The following is a 19,329-nucleotide window of genomic DNA, read 5'->3' as shown; positions in this document are numbered from 1 at the left end:
TAATTTGGTTATGATTGCCTTATAGTTTCTTTATATTTCTTGGGCTTGGGGTTTACTGAGCGTCTTGAAACTGGGACTTTATAGTTTCCCTCAAATTCCGAAAAATCTCAGCCATTATTTCCTCAAATATTTTTTGTCCCTTCCCGTTCATCAGAGACTCCAACTCCACATATATTAGGATGCCTGAATGATGTTCTGTACAGTTTAAAAATTACCTTTTCTCTCTATGATTCATTTTGCATAGTTTCTATTATTATGGCTTTGATTTTACTAACCTTTTCTTCTGCAATGTCTAATCTGTCATTGATCCCATCCAGTGCAGTTTTCATCTTAGGCATTGTGGTTTTCATCTCTAGAAGTTCAGTTTGGGTCTTTTTTATATCGTCTGTGTCTCTATTTAACATTGTTTATTTTTTCCTTTAGCATTTGGAATTATAATAAATATTATAAAATAGAACTATATAAAATAGAATTATAATAACAATTTCAGTGTGCTTATCTGATAATGCTAGCATCTGTGTCAGTTCTGCGTTAGTTTCTACTTTTAAATTTTTTCTCCTTATTATGACTGTCATACTGCCCTGCTTCTTTGTATGACTGGTAATTTTTTATTGTACGCCAGACATTTGAACTTTGTCCTGTTGGGGTCCGGATATTCTTGTATTTTTATGAATATTCTTGAGTTTTTCCAGGAGTGAATTTAAGTTACTTGGAAACAGATTGATCCTTTGGGATTTTTCTTTTAATATTTGTTCGGTATTAGAGCAGCATTTGGTCTGAGGATAACCATCTCCCACTATTAAGGTGAGACCCTTGTGAGTACTCAAACCAATGTCCTGTGAATTATTGTATATTTCCCTCTGTCTGGTGGGAACAGGCGCTGTCTCCAGTCCTATGTGAACTCCAGCTACTGTGCAGTCTAATTCTTTGGGGGGAGTCTTTCCCCAGCCTTGGGTGGCTTATACATGCACTAATCAGAGCTCTGCTGATCACTCAAGGGGGCTGCCCTCTGCATGTCTCTGAGTTCTCCATGCATTCTCTCTTCTCTGGAATTCTGCCCTGAAAACTCTCTTTGCCTTGGTCCCCTCAGTCAGCTTCCCCTCCTCAATTCACGGTGTCTACCAGGCTCCACCTAGGTTTCTCCTCCCTGTGCCATGCCTGAAAACTCTCTTAAGATAGTAAGTGGGGCAAGTGTAGGATTCACCTTGCCAGCTTCTAATTTCTCAGGAATCACTGTTTTTTCTTGCCTGATGTCTAATATCTGGAAAACTGTTGTTTGACTAATCTTTTCCAGTTTTTAAATTGTTTGGATCAGGAGGGTAAATCCAGCTCCTGTTATTGCCTCTTGGCCCGAGTAGAAGTCTTGACAATGTTGGGGAGAGTCCAGAGTCTTACCCTAGATCCCATTTATCTCCACTGCTAAGGTGTGGCTCTTCTGTGCTCTCTACTGAGAAAATCTAGTGCTCTCCACTCTGACTGGTCTGAACACAAACAGCCCAGTGTGAGTGTTGGAAATCATTCCGCTTACAGCTGTCTGGCAGGGCTTTTCCTGGTTTCATGGAGTTTCACCCTATACTTGTGTGGCTTAGTATTCAGCAGTAGACTTAAGGGAGGGTGCATACCGACTTCTGGAGCTCTTTCTCTACATACTGTCTCTTCTTTGGTACGCAGTCCTGCAAATTCTGCCTGCCTCATCCTCTCCAATCTCTGGTCTCTGTATCCTCAACTCAGGGGCCTTTAGGCTCTGCTTAGGTTCTTTCCTGCTCTGTGACCTAGAAGGTGCCTCCAAGCAGAAAGAAAAGGTGATCCTAGGGTCCATCTCATTTGTTTCCTTCCTTTCAGGGGTCACGGTCCTGGGCTGCCTGTCACCAGTATCTAAAAATTTGTTTCATCTATTTTTCCAACTTTCGCTTATGGGAGCATAAGGCCAGTACAAGTTTCTCCATCACAGTGGAAGCCGATGTCACCAGTGTAACTGTTTTTTTATGACAGAAGGCAAATCGTAATATCAAAAGTGGTTTTTCAAATTAATATGCCCCACCAAAATTCTGATCACACCTCCACAGAGGGCTTGGAACTTGTTTGAGAATCACTCATCTAATGAAATCCACAGATTCAAAGCCTTTAATTCAATACCATTTATTCAAATATTTCATGAACCTTATTATGTGGCAGGTACTGTGCTAGGTTCTGAACATACAGAGACGAATAAGGCTCCATTGCTGCATCCAAGACTTCACTATCAGAACGATTACCTAATCAGATTATTATGGTATAAGCTGGTAGAGGTCGTGATAGAGAAACATGCAAAACATTAATGAAGGGGGGATGGGGGGAGGGGAGACAGAGGTACCAAGTCCAGCTTAGGGACAGGTGGAAAGTTGTCAGGGATTGCTTCCGGAGGTGACATTTCAGCTGAGTCTTTAAAGGTGCGAAGCAATTTGCCAGGCAAAGAGAGGACAGCTTGAGCAAAGACACGGAAGCAGAAGCAGCACAAAGTGTGCCCAAGAGCCAGGGGCCATTCCAGCAAAAATTCCCAAAGAGGGAGAGGCAGAGGATGGAGCAAGAGAGGCCAGCAGAGGCCAGGACATGCAGGGCCTGTCCTGCCACACTGGGGAGCCTGCCACTGAGGGCTGAGTCTTTTACATAACTCTGTACGGTGGCTGGCAGGGTGCACCCCTGCCTCAGCCCGCAGCAGGTATTATTCGATGATGATCATGAAAAGCAAATCTGAGAAACCTCAAAACTCTGAGCCAAGCCAAGATCCCTTACGTTCCCAGGTTCCAGAAAGTTATCTGACTCCTCTGCCCCTTTGCAAATTCAGCTGAGCTGTTTGGCCCTGGTGGTCAACCAACCCTGAGGTTCTGCCTCCTTGGCAGTTGGCTCACACTCTAGGCTTGTATATGAGGCTGGAGAATAGTCAGGGGGAGAGGGGAGAGGGTGGGGGGAGAGAGAGCGGGTGAGACCCAGAGAGAAGAAACAGAGAGAGAGGGAGACTGGGAGACACAGTAGGATGGGTTTCAGACTGAAGGGGGTCGATCAGGAAGCACTTGAACCCACGGTGGTGATTTCTGGGGTGGAGAGGATGACATGGCCCCTCCCAGCAGACTCTGCAAATCCTTGGACAACCAGGCCACAAAGTTGAGCATCCAGCCTCACCCCTTCCCAGCAGAGGACGGCTGGGAGAGGAGCAAGGTCTCTAGTCTGAACTTATGCATCTAGACCACGGGTGGGCTGGCCCCAGCAGAAGTCTATTTGCCTGAGCTTTGAGGGGCCCCCTGAGAAAGAACCCATCCTGGAGGAAAAGGGAGCCCAACCTATGGGCTTGACCCATAACGAAGATTGGTCCTCTGCAGGCAAGGAGTCTGAATATAAAATCCCAAAGAGGAAATCCCCAGGGCACAAGTAGTTCTGGTCAGACATTCCTCTAACAAGCATCACTATAGGAAGGGACAGAGATACTCGTCCTGGTTTTGAAACAGAACATAAAGCAGCACTGGCTCCTTGAGGGCTTGGGGTCCTCAGCTTTGGAAGGAAAAGAAATACCCATCAGCGGCCCAGCAGGAGGTGGAAGGCTGGTGGATGGGGGTCCTGGCAGATGCCCTGTGGTTGTCCCAGACAGTGCTCACCCACATGCATGAGGCGTGCTCTGGACTTCTAGAAATAATTTGGGGCCACTTATAGTGGGGTGAAGCTCCACCTAAGCTGGTAGAGGTCAGAACTAGGGAAACTTGGATTAGACTTCTAATGGGGTCCCACTTACGTGGGTGAGACCTGGGGAGAGCTGAGTATTAGGAAAGTGAAAAGTAGGGACCAGCTAGCAAGGTAAGACCTGACCCCTCCCACAGAAGTCCAACTTGGGGACCTTTGTTCTGGAAACGTTTTCTCTTGAATCTTCCCACTTGTAGCAAGTGTCACGGGCCCTAAATGTCAGCTTTGGACAGGGTTCTTCCTAGTCTCTCCCCTCTGCCCGTGGCCATCTCAAACCCATCAAGACCCCTGATCAAACGCTACCTCTGAACACCAGGTGTGGGTGCATGGGTTTCTGGGCAAGAGAGAGGGAGAGAGCAAGTGAGGCGGCAGCCCCATTGCCCAGGTAGCTCTGAAAGACCAAGGTAAAAGACAGGAAGACGCTAAACACAGCTATTTTGTTGACTACCTGATAATTTTCTGTAATTTCCGAACTACTTTCTGTCATTCCAAAAAGGCAAATGTTGGGACTTCCCCGGAGGTCCAGTGGTTAAGACTCCACGCTTCCACTGCAGGGGGCACGGGTTCGATCCCTGGTTGGGGAACTACGATCCTGCATACCGTGTGGTGCGGCCAAAAAGTAATAATAAAATAAAAAAGAAAGAAAGAAAAAGGTAAATGTTACTTCTTCTAAATTAAATGTAAAAAGTACAAATAGCAGCACTTTTCACAAGTTTCTGTGCTTTCCCTATGGTCACTCCTGAGGTGTTTGAAGTTCTTTATGTAATAACCAGGAGGCGTAGAAGGCATCCTGCCTGGTTGTGACAGAAGCCGTTCGGCTGGGCAGGTCAAACTTGACCAATGTCTACCGCGTGGTACCCCACTTGGGGACAAGGACATGTTGTGGAAGGAGGCGGACATTAGCATTTTTCCCCGCTCACCTCCATCAACTCTCAGCTCATCCAGAGAGAGTGACTGACAGCCCCAAAGGCTGCTGGACAGCTATGTGAAAGAGGGGTCCGCAGAGAGGCCTCCTCCACCTGTTACTCTTTTCTCTATCACTTCACATCCATAGGGGTCCCTAAGCCCCGGGAGAAGAGTCAGGTGCAAATCTGGTAAACCAAGAAGCCCTAGCAGTTGTCAACTTAATTAGTCTTCAGGAAAAATCTATGGATATATGAGCACAGTGGAGTTGCTATGGAGACAGACCCAGGAGGCACATTTAGAACGGGGCCTCATCACATCACCTGATAAAAATAAGACCCAGGATTTTTAATAGAATGAATTACTTAAGTTTTATATTTAACAGGGGACAATACCAAGGCTATTACTGGTTTTCAGAATATTTTAGGAATCCGAGCTGCCTGCTTCTGCATATGTTGGCAGCCATCACAGTATATGCTTGGGTGGCCAGCATTTAGGAACTAGAAGGCCATGTGTCTCTCCCATCCTTGAGATGAGAGATGGTCCTTCTCACTTTGGGCTTGTCCTCCTTTAACTGGATGAGTGATTTTCAATGTGTTTCTGAGAAAAGACTGTATTGTGCTCTGCATTGGCCCTTTGCATGTATTGTTGCTAATATATAATAACCCTATGTAGTAATGGCCTCATTTTGCAGATGAACAAACGAGGCTCAGAGAGGTTCAAAATTTTTCCAAGGTCACACAGCTAACAAGTGATGGAGTTGGCATTCAGATCCAGGCATCCCCCATTCTGAAGCCCTTTGTTTTATAAGATGCCAACCACGATCTCTGCCCGAAGAATCTAAATGAATCTAAAGAGAGTCACTATTTTTGTTGATATTTGACACGGACCTTGTCATGGTTTAATCTCTCCTCCAAAGTGGTCCCACAGTGGATGGGTTCCAAGAAGAAATCCGCAGAGATTCTGACCCCCTGCTGTTGAGCACCTCTCCAATCATCCAAGGCAAGTGTTCATTTCAGACTAACTTCTCACCATCCAACAGGCTGCCAGGCTGCCTCTTCCTTAAGTCAGAACACCAGCATCATGAACACAAGATCCCAAAGTGAACACGGGTAAGGGAGTGTCTCTGCTGCTCTTGCATGCAAGAAAATGTAAATGTATGAAATCTAGCTGGAAATCCAACATGATGGTTCTTTTTTTGACAGTTTTGCCTTTGGATTATTCAAGACCCTCCTACTTTGCAGAGAGATGCTTTCTTTTTAATTATGTTTTGTTTTTTTTTTTACTAGTTTTCTAACGAAGGCCTACCTATGCCCATAGGGTGCCAGTCTTTCCTTGTTGTGGGAAAGATGGTGCTGGTGATGATAAAGCTGGGTGTGAGGTAATGCAGGTGACAGGGAGGGGAAAGGTGGTAGGGAAGCTAGGGGCCCAATGGTTGAGGGCTATGCTAAGCAGAGGTTCGTATATTCCCTCCCCAAGTCCCCACATTTTAGCAGCTGAAGGTAATGAGAGAAATCCCCTGGGCTTCAAGGGATCTGGGCAAAACTGACATGCAAGGCTTGGTGGAAATCCTAAGCAAGACATCAATCCAATGGACCAGGCAGAGGGGCAGAAGGCAGGTAGACTCCACAGACTGGAGGCCGGGACCCAGGCCAGGGCAGGAGCTTGGAATCAGAGGGGAGGGAGTGGGGTCTCAGGGCAGGCCCTGAGCAGTGTGCCTCATCCTAGGAGCTTCCCCAGGCTGCCCACAGCCTCCAGCACGGATGCTGGGCGAAGCATCTGGGCTATTGAAATAATTCCGTGTAATTCGGTATGTAATGAGCTCAGTAGACTCCGTGCAAATCTAACTTCTACATCAGACCATCACGCAGAGGTTAAAAGCACAGGCTTTGGACTCAGGCCGACTTTATACGTTCTGGCTTTGCCACTTACTAGCTATGGTTACTCAGCACCTAAGCTCAGTCACTTAAGCTCTCCCCACCTCAGCTTCCTCATCTGTAAAATGGGAATGAATGACATCAGTCAGATGCCAAGGGTGAGCCCAGATAGGAAAATGGCCAGTGGCCATGGCAAGGGCCAGACGCAACTTCCACCCTGTTGGCTGGGTGAATTCCATGACCGGGACGGAGAGCAGAAGACCAACCCTAGCCTTGCCACCCTCCACGATCCTCAGGACCCTTGGATACCGCACCCCCATCTCTGTCCTCTCTTGCTAAAGGGGTTCAGCCTTTCAGCATCCCCCCAGGCTCTATGGCCCTCAACCATGAGCTCTTTCCATGAATAGGGTAATGCGTGTGCCCCGGTCATTGCCTGCCACCAAGACTGCCCCATCCCTGTCTTTACCCTTTGCCCTCTAAATAAGGAAGCCAGCGCTGCCAGGCCAAGAACTTCTGCCCAATTTGGGTCTTGGGTGGCCTCTGGCCTCCCTCTTCCCCGGGGCGCCTGGCCAACTCCTCCCTCCCCTCAGAGATGCTCACTGCTCACTTCATTCCTGCTTCATAGTTGGAATGACAGTGGCTCCCAGCGTCCCTGGGTGCCGGGGGTCTGGGGAGGCCGCCAGGCCCAGCAGCAGGTTAGTGTTACAGCCCTGGATAAGTGAGCCAGGCCAGCTGACGTCAGGGTGATGAAGGGCGGCGGGGCGGGCCAGGCTGCTGAACTATAAAGATAGGTCAAATCAAGCAGAATCAACTCGGGTCGGAGTGAGCGGGCCAGCTAGACCGCGTCCCCAAGCCATGGTCCGTACCGGCCGCGGCTCAGCCTGGGTCCCTCTGCTCCAGACCCGAGTGCCCAGAGCAGGCTTTCGTTTCATGTCAGCAGCCTTCAACTGCCTTCCAAAAATAAGCCCCTGCCGCCATGCCGAGGGGAGAAAAACAAGAAGGGCGGTATTTTTAGGGCCATTAATTCTGACCACGTGCCTGAGAGGCAAGGTGGATGGCCCTGGGACAGAGGCAGCTCATCACTATGTCCCGGGGAGCAGGATGTCTGCAGGGCACGCTACGGGCTCTCATCTTCCTCGGCGTCCTCGTGGGCATGGTGGTGCCCTCTCCTGCGGGCTCCCGCGCCAACAGCACTCTGCTGGCTTCGAGGGGCTGGGGCACCCTGCTGTCCAGGTCTCGGGCTGGGCTGGCTGGAGAGATTGCCGGCGTGAACTGGGAAAGTGGCTATTTGGTGGGGATCAAGCGGCAGCGGAGGCTCTACTGCAACGTGGGCATCGGCTTCCACCTCCAGGTGCCCCCCGACGGCCGGATCAGTGGCACCCACGAGGAGAACCCCTACAGTGAGTGCCAGTTGCAACCAGTTGGGAAGCTGGGGGCTGGGGCTCAAGCAGGGATAAAGGATGGAGGGGCCTCGCTCTGGTGCCTGGAGTCCTGTTATGAAGGGGGAAGCGTTATTCTTATGGATGCCCATAAGCTTAGCCACCGCCCCTGACTCACTTTGACCCTGCCTCGGTGCAGGCTTAAGTGTGCTGAGGTCCGAGCATCCTGGTGTCTTCTGCCATCACCCCACAGAGCCCCTGAGGCACTATTCCTTCAGCATTATGGGCCCAGCCATGGCCTTGTAGGACCACAGGGAACCCCCAACCTGGGGGAGCCATGACACAAGGGTTGGGAGAACCGGTGAGGATGCTTGGACCAAATTAGACACATGCTGCTTTTTATTTAGCTTTTCTCTTTGAGAGGAAAGGCAAGTTGTTTGCAAAATTTCCAGCTGAAGCACATCCTTTTTTTATTTCAACTTGCCCCCTCTGTCCTACAAGTTGATGGGTTGCTGCCTAGATGGGCTCTCCCCAGGAGGGGATAGGGCTGCAGGATCCAGTGTTTGCAAGATTTTTTTTGTTTGCAAGATTAGATGGGCTATTTGTTGAAACATGAGGAGTATACATTGTTAACAAAGCTAATCAGAATTTACTTCCTTTACCCACGTCAAGGATGTGGTGTGATTAAGCCCAGATTCAAAGCTGACTTTAGGTAGATGCCTAAGTGGCCACCGTGAACTCTAACTCTGACGTCAGAACTTTCCCCTGCCGAACTGGATTTGTAGCAGGACTGGCCGAGCCTGGCAGCCGATCTCCTAAAGTGAGATCAAGGGTGGAGGTGATGGAGGGTCTGACTTTCTAGAAGCAGGGGGATGGGCCTAGATGCCCTTGGAGGGTCACCTTTAGGTTGGCGTCCTGCTCTGATTTGCACAAGCCTGGGGTAATGCAGCTCCCGTTTCTTTGTCAGGCCTGCTGGAGATTTCCACAGTGGAGCGAGGCGTGGTGAGTCTCTTTGGGGTGAAAAGCGCCCTCTTCGTTGCCATGAACAGTAAAGGAAGATTATACACCACGGTGAGTTCATCAGGCCAGGGGAAGCTTCAGGCTGTACGAGGCCTGAAGATTACGCAATTGAAGAAAATAATGCAAAATCTTGAAGAGGGGCGTCAATATTTATCTAGAACGGGTCGGGGGGTTGCTGTGGAAGGAGCTGGTGCGAGTGAAGGGCTTGTACCTTCTTAGCTGCACGGTGAGTCAGCCTGTGCGCTGGACCATGTCTTCCCTGATCCCACCCACCGCCCCTGACTCACTTTGACCCTGCCTCGATGCAGGCTTAAATGTGCTGAGGTCATTTAAGACAGAAACCGTAGCTCAGAGGGCTTCTGGGTCCGAGGGAAACCCACGTTCTGTCATAAAGCTGTTTGTCCAGGCTTACGGTCAGGTCCTGAGCAGGAGAGGCCCAGAGAAGCAGGCCTGTCTTTCAGCCTGGGCACGCTGTTCCCGTGGCTTACCCTCCGAGGCCCCCAGCCTGGAGCACAGCAGGAGGGAAAGACACGAAGCTCTTTTCCTCGCCTTCATCAGTGCGTGGACATTTTACTTTAAGGTTTTAAGTCCTCTGGTCTCTGATCCCAAGAGCTGGAGAAGCATCCTCCCCTAGGGGATATAAGACTCTCTTGGCTGGCCCCAGATCCCACCCCCTGCCTTCTCCCATCACAGGGCATCCCTGGCGGGGTGTGTGTGTGTGTGTGTGTGTGTGTGTGTGTGTGTCAATGCTAGCACTTTGGTTAACCTCACCAACTTCCATATTTACCGAAATCTCTGATCTCTCTGAGCCCCTCGTTCCTGGGCCTCTCAGCCCATAATTTGGCATATTGCAAAATATGGGCTGGGAAAGCGTCCCTACGAAGGCAAAGAAACTGGGTGTTCTTTCGGCAGAAATAAGGTTAGAAAGGAAGACCTCTGAGCCGTGGTCAAGGAATAGCAGAGTGGCTATTTATGGGGAGGGTTTGGAGGGCTGTTCTACCTTTGCGTGGGGACAGACAGGATCTGAATGTGAACAGGGGCATCTGGGATCGGTGCTGGGGTCCGGGGAGGCTGTCCCAACAGACCAGGGCTGTGAAATACCCAAACGGGGTGCTCGGGTGACCTCGGCCTGTGATCTACAGTGCTAACACCTCTCCATTTGGGCTCGTTTACGTGGAGACAAGACGTGCATTAGAATCAGTGGGCCTCTGAAGGCAAGCGCTGGAGGGTAGGCAGGCTGGAGCTGGAACTAGGGTCCTGGTCTGTACCGCCAAATGCTCTCCTCCTGCTGGCCTACAGGCATCACCTGCCGAGCCCGGAGGCAGGTTTTCACAGAGCCCCGATCCACCTGAGACCCGGGAGAGCCAGGGTCCCATCTGCAAAGTGAGGATAAAGGTCAGATGCACCTCTGGGGGTGCTGGGGGATAGTGTGCTCAGAAAGCATCCCCAGGGCGCCTGACAAACAGTAGGTGCTCAATACAGGGGAGTCATTTATATTGTCTAAACACTGCCATAGGCTCTGCACCCCTCTTTCCTAGAGGCGGGTCTTGTGGGAGGACCATTTGCATCCACATCACCTTGGTAACTTGTTAAATGTCCAGATTTCTGGGGGCCTTCCTCAGAGATGCTTAGTCAGTAGGGCTGGAATGGGGGCCTGCAAATCGGTTTGTTTTTATTTTGTAAGTTTCCCAGGTATTTCTGAGGTGCAGGCAGGCTAGGGACCACCAGGCTACCTGGCCTTCCGAGGGCAAGGAGTCCTCCCTGCTCAAGGCTTACACTAGTGCTGAGGGCTGCTGGGAGATGAAACAGCCATGAGATTGGGATTCTCAGACGCCCTTTTCACCGCTCTCTGCGTATGTGATGGAGAGGACGAAGCAGCTGGAACCAAGGAGGCCCTGGTGGAGTAAGTGCCCGCTCTGTGCGGTGGGTCGCCCCAAAGAGCCCCTTCCCTGCAGCCGGCGTAGTGCCTGGAATCCCACTCGTTGCAGAGCCAGGAACAGAGGCTGTTGGCTCTGGGGTTCTACGCAAGGTGAATCTTTTGGAAGGATCACCAATTACATCAACCCTTATCTCTGCCACCTTCATTAACAAGCTATTTAGTATTTTTTTCTCCTTATTCTGAAAGAAATTGAACTGTGAGCTGGGGAAAGGGTGCAAAGAGAAGGTCAATGCATCCACTTCCCACTTGAAACCTGGGCTCCCCGTAGGAGAAGCCGGGGAGACTGGGAACAGGGGACCTCACAGCGAGAGTGCTGCAGGTGGATAGAACGTTCAAGGAGCACGAGGAAGGGGGCAACTCTGAAGTGTGGGCGGACCCCTGATGTCGGTGACGCCCCTGACCCCTCATTCCTGGGCAGATGACTTCAAAGGGGGTCCGCAGGGCTCACTAAAGGAGAGGAGTCCCGGAAAACGGGGGCTTCCGTAGGAGAAGCCCCGCCCACGGTCTACACCCCAATCTCCGCCCACCCACCCCCCCACACACACCCGGGAGCATCTGGCCCAAAGGCACCTTCTTGGAGGCGGAGATTGCCCTCCCTGGCGCCCCGAGCCCGGGCACCACTCCCTGCTACGCCCCCAGGGGCCATTATCACAGTCTAAAATCCAAAGCCAGCTGATCCAAAGAGCTGGAAAAACTCCCACTGGGTGATGATTTCATTCACACTATTTCCCTGTAAGCCCCAAGAGCTGCCTCCCCTCCCTGTGGCTCAGCTGCTATGGCCCCTCAGTGGGGTTTCTCCTGGGGGGAGGGGAACCATGCTGGGGGGGAAGGAGGGGGCAGCAGGGGCAAGGTAGGAAAATAAGAGCCAGGAAAACCCACCTAGGTGCCTCCCGCAGGTCTCATCCCTTGGAAAGAGGGGTGCAGAGCCTGTGGCAGTGTTTCGACAGTGTAAGTAGCTCCCCTGTATTGAGCACCTCCTGTTTGTCAGACGCCCTGGGGATGCTTTCTGAGCACACTATCCCCCAGCACCCCTGGGAGGTGCATCTGACCTTTATCCTCACTTCGCAGATGTGACCGTGGGTCTCCGGGGTCTCAGGTGAATCAGGGCTGTGTGCAAACCTGCTTCCAGGTTTAGCAGGTGATGCCCGTAGGCCGGCAGCAGAAGAGCACCTGGTGTGCAGACTAGGAGCCGGGTTCCAGCTCCTGCCCGCCCACCCTCCAGCTACTGTCTTACTTCGGGCAAAGCCTGTGACCCTCTCTGAGACCAGACCTATCTCTGCTCTCTCTGATGTGGACCGAGGCAGGAATCAGTGAGTTCCAGTCTCCTTGATCTTTTTAAAATTTAAAAGATAAAAATCAAAGATCTCCACCTGGCAGTGGTTCTGTAAGAATCCCTGTGCTTTAGAATCAGTTATGCTTCTGAGCGATTTTGGTTTTACTAATTATAACTGTGTCTCCATCCTTTTCATCAATAGTACTGTGACAACTGGTAAAGCACAGCATTTGTTTCATCCACAGAGGCCGTTGACTGTTACCTAGGACGTTACAATTGGGGAGGGGAGAACCAAGTCTTTGCCTGCCCTCGCTCAGTTAGCTGCACCCCTCCCCTAGAGGAGAGCGCATTCCTGAGGGGATGAGGCAAAGGGTCCCTGGTGTTAGACTATGTGGAAGGGCTGGGAGATGGGACCCCTGAGCAGGGAGGGGCTGGTGCTACAGCGAGGGGCCCGGGGGACCCTGCAGACAGTCTCACAAACAGCTTTGTCTGCAGCCCGCCTGCTACCCAGAGCGATACAGGAATGAGAAGCCATGATAGGCCTGGTGGAGACATCTTCAAACACTTCTAAATTGCCGGTGCAATTGTGTGTTAGGAACGGGGATTAGAACAGACAGATGTCTTCAGAGCCGGGAGATGTTATTTCTCCATTTCAGCTAAGGACCAAAAAAGTAGCAGTCAGGGACTGCAGGAGGAAAGGGTCTTAGGACAAGGAGTTTTCTGGTTTTTTCTCACCACCCGCCTCCTTATCCTTCCACACCCCTCCCCAGCTCCCATGCACACACGCAGCCAGGAGTAACGGGGGCAAGTGGCCCAGGGCAGGCCTAGAAGGAAGAACTTTAAAGATAAAAAGACACTTTCATTAGTCCGGGTGACCTACTGACCAAAGACAAGATGGGATGGATGTCTGGTCCACCGCAGACTCTAAGGGGCATTTCCGCCAGAGGTAACTCACGCCGAGAGACACCCCTGTATGTACCCCCCTGCAAAACGCCCTTCTCCACTGCGAGAGCTAAATGCTTTAGAGTTTGGGTCCTCATAAGTCTGATTAGACCTATGTGGAATTTAAGACATTGTCATGCTGGAGCTTGGGACCCGGCAGGCCCAGGCAATGTGATCTGGGGGAATTATTTTCATTTGTTCAAGTAATAATATACGGTAGCTGCTTTTATTAACATGTCGTTCACTTGGCTTTTCTCAGCAGAGCTCAGGAGCCAACGTTCCTGAGTCATGAGACTCAGCGCAGGGGCACGAATGGAGAGATGAATCGAGGGGCTGGTCCTGATGCCAGCTCGAGCATCCGTGTGGGCAGTGGAGCATCGGGCTGCAGGGAGCAGTTCAGGGCCATGGTCTTGGCCTCGCCCCCAGCTGCGTGGCCACCTGAACACCAAGGATGGGGTGGAGAGGGGTGCGGAGAGGAGCGGGCAAGGGCGAGGTAGAGAGGCTTCCAAAGCAAACTTCACCCATTTCTCCTTTCTCACTTCAGATGGACACAGAATTCGGGGGAAGGCTAGGGACGTGAGGTAGGCTAGGGGAAAGAAACAGAGGTCAGAAACTTTTTGAAAATTTGGGGTTGGGGGCTGAATAATCAAAATCTGATGATCAGAGAACAAAGCACAGTGCATATTGCAACCACTGTCTTGCACATTTAAACGAATGTGTTTTAGGAGACTCAGACCTTAGCAAAGGCTGGATTCTTCAACTGGACACATTCTAGATCAGAGGATCGGGGCAAATGCCCTGAGTTTCTGGCCCCAATCGCTCAATTCTTCCCCCTCCCCCACCCCCACTCCCCCCAGGTCCTTCGCCCCAAGATCTGCATTCCTCTCTAGAGTTTGCAAACCACACGCGAAACCTCTCCCTTGACCACCATCCAGATCAGAAATGAAGTCTCCTGGAAACTGGTGGGCAGGGTGCTCTCCAGGGTCATAAACAGTTAGAACAGAGGGGAGAGAAGCAGGGGATGGACAGGGGGAAGGACAGGACCCGGGGGAGAGAATGGACCAGTCTCTGATGCCAAGGTTCTCTCACTCCATTTTCTGGCCCATCTTCTATCCTGAATTCCCTTCCCGTTTTCAGTAGTCTACTAGCATGACGAGGTAATACATGGACGTGGTTTAAGGGGGAAAACGTGCAGAAGAATATACCACGGAAATGAAGTCTCCCTCTCACTGTTGTCTTGAAGCCAGCCAGACCCTCCCCAGAGCAGCCACTGTTGCCAGGCCCTGTGTACCTACCGTCCCAGGAAGTCCCAATGTCCCTGTGCATGTTCTCACACTGGCCTCAGTTTTTAAAACCACACGAACTGGGGCAGACTGTCCACACAATTTGAATCTTGCTTCTTCACTGAACAATACGCCTTGGAGACCGTTTCAAATCCGTGCACAAGGAGGTCCCATTTTTTATGGCTGAGAGTATTCCATTGGGTGGCCCTCCCATCACTAAGCTAACCACTGCCCTCCTGGTAGACACTTAGGTTGTTTTTGGTCTCTCACTATTACAAATGATGCCGCGGTACGTGACTTTTGTACATGAGTGGGAGTGAACCAGTAAGATAAATTCCTAGAAGTGGAATTAGTATCCAAAGCTGTAGTTATTATTTTATTCTGATAAATATTGTAATATTTCCCTCTATAGAGGTTATAATAATATACACACCAACAGACAGCAAATGACAATTCCTAGTCCCCTTGCCCTCATCAATGAAAGCCCATTGTCAAACAGTGTTCTTTTTGCAACCTGACAATTAAAAATGTGATCACACAGTTATGGTTGATGTTTCTCTGTTAGGCACATGTTCTTATGTTTAAACGCTATTTGTATTTCCTTTTCTGTGAACTGTCTGTTCATAAACGTCCATTTTTCAGTGAGTTCAGGGATCTGGATATAGTAGCAAAATTCAATCTATTGCAAAATATATTACAAAATATAATGCATTGTAAATATTTTTTAATCCGGTTTGCTATTTATATTTTTATTTTGTTTAAGGTGATTATTTTTTTCCAAGCAGAAGTCTAATTTATTCATCTTGGTTTTTAAAATGCCTTCTAGTTTTTTGTGTCCTACTTAGAAAGACCTTTCTGACTTATGTTAAGGTTCTCTTCTCTTTCTCTCTCTTATTTATTTATTTACTTACTTACTTATTGCTGTGCCCACGCATCTTGTGGTGTCTCAGTCTCCCCACCAGAGATTGAACCCGGGCCTCGGCGATGAAAGCCTGGAATCCTAACCACTAGGCCACCAGGGAACTCCCCTTAAGGTTCTCTTTTTAACATTTAAATCTTTGTTCCTTTTGGAATTTATTTTAGGGTTAGGAATAACATCATACATCAAACTTTATTATTGTTACTATTACTATGATGATTATTAAAGATAGCATCCAGTTCTTCCAACACCACGTTTTCGCCAGTGATTGGAAATGCCACTTGTATTTTATGTTCATTTCAGATCCACCTTTATTTTATGCTCCTGTTTGGATTTACTTCTGGACTGCATTTTGCTAGTTGATCCACACCAGACTGTTAATCCATGTAGCATTACTTCTACTCAACTTTTACCATTGATCCCAACTTTATTTTTCCCTTGTGCTGTTGCTCCAGAGTTTTGCCCATCGACAACCTTAGGTCCTGTGGCTGCCCCGACCCCCCATGTCCAGAGAGGCCCCAGGGGTGCAGGGCCGGAGCCCAGTCAGCTCGGTGCCCTCCTCCCCCCGGCTCACCTCCTACTGCCACTCAGGCAACAAATGCAGGACTTAGAAGCTAAATTGTCCTGCAACCCACAGCAAGTTTTACAGGAATGATGATCCCGGGTAAGACAAAGTCTTTTAGTGCTTTTAATTTAAACTAATTCATGAATCAATTAGAGAAGCATCACTATGGCAATACAAATTATTTTTTATTTTACTGTGTGCCAGGCACTATACCAAGGACTCTCCGTGCATTATTTCAGTGAGTGCTCCCTCCAGTGCTAGGACGGAATTATTCTCACTGTTCCCATTTTACAGATGAGGAAGCTGAGGCTTAGGAGGTAAAATCATTTGCCAAGTTCACACAGCTATGTAAGAGGTGAATCGTCACATGCTCTTTGCCTATTTTGATGAGTTTTTTTTTTTCCTACTTTGGGACATTCCTTTCTTCATTCTACAAGTGTTTTTGAGCACCCATAACAAGGGAGATGAAAACTTGTGAAAACAGAACTTCCTGGCATGGTCTTCAGAAGCCAGTTGATATGGCTGGTGGAAGCTCGCAGGGTCATCTCAAGCAAATTAACATCACAGGAAGGTGCTCTGTACACAGTAACCCAGGGGCGTGAGAGGGAAAGGGGGGATGCGTTCATTCAGCTGGGGCAGAAGGGACCAGCGACTGGTACTACCCGACGTGTTTCCTAAACAACGCCGCCTGTCCCTTGCCAGCTCTCGCTGCATCAAAGAGAAGCCACCCCGGCAGGGTGGCTGTGCCGTTCCAATTAGACCATCATTCATTCAGCATCACGTGCTCAACAGGACACAGTCCTTGTCTCGGGGAGCCGGGAGTCCCCTGGGATGGTACACTGTTTTCCGTGTTGCCGGACTGGTCCACTCGGAGCGCTGAGGAGCTGGGTCATCCTCCTCCGTTCATAACAGGAAGAGGCTCTCGTCCACCCTACGGCTGACAAGGCCAGGTGCTCACAGTATAATTCCTTTTAAGAAGGTCAGGCGATACCCCTAGCACAGCCGCTTAGCCACCGAGTGGGTTTTTTATAGCCGATGGCCTCCGTCGGCAGGAAGGAGTCGGGTGTTAATGCTCAGCTCTGTTTCGGTTTCATTCTACATTTCTTTAATGACTAGATCCCAGGCCTCCTGGTTCCCAGGGAGCGACCCCCATCGGAAGCCCAGAAACCCCTCCAGTCAGGGGCAGTGACCCGGGTGGGCTTGGGAGGAAGTGGCTCTCTTTTCTAGGAATAAAGGAAGACTTGGGTGATTTATTGGGGCTGAACTTGTTGATGTGTGACAGGAAGCCTGGCCCTCATTTTCTGAACAGGTGGTCCTCACGCAACACGCTCTGGAGGGGGTGATTCACCACCGGCCCCCGACTCCTTGGCACTGCTGGTCACAGAGGGAACCAGGTTCTTTCCCCCATAAAAGTTGCTGCTTCTCGCCATCTCTGTCCCTGCCCTTCCCTGGCGACCTGTGGACGCCTAGGAGGCACTGGGCGTATTGTTCAGTGAAGAAGCAAGATTCAAGTTGTGTGCATAGTTCGCTCCAGTTCGTGTGGTTTTAAAAACTGAGGCCAGTGCCCCCCACTCTGGGCTCAAAGTCAAAACCGAGAATGGGCCCCTTTACGGGGCAGCAAATTGGACCTTAAACTGGGAGAGACAGGGTGAGGGAACACAAGTGGAGAGACAGTTACCATATTAAACAGATGTGCTGGGAAGGACTTAGGAAGCCATCCATCTCGCCCTCCACTCACCGGGCCCCCCCCCACCAAATGCTCCGCAACCATATGGTTTGCAGAAAAGGGAATCAGGCTGGGAGGGGAGGCGCCTGCCCCAAGGTCACACAACTAGAGCCACCAGGCAAACCCCAGCTCTCTATCCTGCTGCACTAGGTCCTCTCGCAGTGGACTTGAGAAAACAGCTTCTTTTATCCTTCCCTGGTCCTTTCTCTGAATAAACCATCATCCCTGTTCTTGGGAGAAAGTGTCCGGGACTGGCAGTCAGGAGAACCCCCAGCCCCCCTGTGACACAGGCTGTCCGCCCCCATCCTCGGGCCTGGGCTTCCTCATCGTGAAGGAGAGGAGGTGAGGGGGAACCATGAGAGCTAAGGCTCCCCTGTTCTCAGCTTCCATGTTTCTGCTCACCCAGGATGGCCCAGAGCTCCTGGAGGCTGTCTGACATGGAAAAGCGAGGGACCCACCGCAGACGTGCCTGCTGGGCCTCATTTGTCACTGATGCTCTGCCGTTTGTCCATTTCTTTCACAGCCCAGCTTCCAAGAGGAGTGCAAATTCAGAGAGACCCTCCTGCCCAACAATTACAACGCCTATGAGTCAGACCTGTACCGAGGCACCTACATCGCACTGAGCAAATACGGACGGGTGAAGCGGGGCAGCAAGGTGTCCCCGACCATGACCGTCACTCACTTCCTCCCCAGGATGTAAGGACCCTGAAGGAAGGCTCACAGGTGGAAAGCAATGTCTTTTCTGTTGGAATTTTGCACAAGTGAACAATTCCCCCCTCCCCCCATGCCCCCCTATTCGGGCTCCTTTTATGCTTGGGGGGACCTGAGTCGGTTCCCTTGGCCACCGGACCCCATGACACGTGACCCACCCAAGCGAGGGGTTGCAGCCGGCATCCTAGAATGGCAATGGATCCCATGCTCTGACCTCATCTGAGGAAAGACGGTCCAGAGACACTTGGGGGGTGGGACCTGGACACAGGAAAAGGCAGGGAGGAAGCCTGTGTGTGTACTGATGTATATCTATACATCTTGGCATATATCGTCAGAACCAAGGCATCTCGGAACAGCAGGCTTCTTCCTCCCGGGGTCATCGCTTCAGGAATCTGCCTACAGGAATGTCACCTGTCAACCCAGCAGGATTGACACGTGCTCCCATTCTGCCTCTTTCCAATCACCCTTCCATTCAGAGGCCACTGACTGCGCGGGTTGCATGGAGGTGGGGGCAGCAGCTGTCCTCTAAGTGCAGGGAGGGCAGGGTGACAGGCAGTAAGATTTAGCTGCTGACCAGAAAGAGTGGGCAGGTACTCCGGGCATCCTGCATGTGAGGGCTCTGGGGACACTGGGACACATTGTCAGGGAGGCTGGGGGAGAAGGGATCCCCCTCTTGGAGGAAAGGGTAGAGCAGCGTCTCTGGCAGCGGGGGGGAAACCTGCTCGAAGCAGCGGGCGAGACTGAGTGTTCTAGAGAGAGCCTTTCTGCCTGGAAGTCAGTGCTGCGCGTAGCTCGAGAACAAGCTGGGGCCAGGCTGCCTGCCCATAATTTTTCCTCACCTTGAACCAGGTCTTATTTTAACCTCAGATGACAGGGATCCTAATAATGGCAACCTCTTTGGCGAGGGGTGAGGGGGTACAAAATAGGCCACGAAGGAAGTAGAGAGGCTTTGGCCTACAGATGCTAATTCCTCTCCAGCAACGTCCAGGAAACTCACCCAAGTTCTCATCTGATACTCTCACTTCCTTCTCGGGCGTCCTCTGCCACATGCGCTGGTGCCTGGGTGCAGCGGAATCGGGCA

The 19,329-nt window shown here is 50.6% G+C and overlaps 1 protein-coding gene across 1 annotated transcript; it reads left to right on the top strand.

Moving 5' to 3' along the window:
• Window positions 1-5,792: 5,792 nt before the first annotated feature.
• Window positions 5,793-18,753, top strand: FGF6 (fibroblast growth factor 6). The gene is made up of 3 exons (XM_022577346.2): window positions 5,793-7,891; window positions 8,838-8,941; window positions 18,061-18,753. The coding sequence occupies exons 1-3, from the start codon at window positions 7,546-7,548 to the stop codon at window positions 18,235-18,237; spliced, it is 627 nt and encodes a 208-aa protein (XP_022433054.2). The 5' UTR covers window positions 5,793-7,545; the 3' UTR covers window positions 18,238-18,753.
• The last annotated feature ends 576 nt before the right edge of the window (window positions 18,754-19,329 follow it).

Source organism: Delphinapterus leucas, chromosome 11 (assembly GCF_059928025.1).
Source record: "Delphinapterus leucas isolate spDelLeu-1000000601 "Yukka" chromosome 11, BTC_Dleu_Yukka2, whole genome shotgun sequence".
Classification (NCBI taxonomy): domain Eukaryota; kingdom Metazoa; phylum Chordata; class Mammalia; order Artiodactyla; family Monodontidae; genus Delphinapterus; species Delphinapterus leucas.
The sequence above is the reverse complement of the archived record's forward strand: the minus strand, read 5'-3'. Positions and strand labels throughout refer to the sequence as shown.

Excerpts from the sequence above, each read along its gene's own strand:
- FGF6 (XM_022577346.2), top strand. The coding sequence starts at position 7,546 with ATGGCCCTGGGACAGAGGCAGCTCATCACTATGTCCCGGGGAGCAGGA. Across the intron at positions 7,892-8,837 it reads CCACGAGGAGAACCCCTACA|GCCTGCTGGAGATTTCCACA; the intron begins GTGAGTGCCAGT and ends TTTCTTTGTCAG. Across the intron at positions 8,942-18,060 it reads AAGGAAGATTATACACCACG|CCCAGCTTCCAAGAGGAGTG; the intron begins GTGAGTTCATCA and ends TTTCTTTCACAG.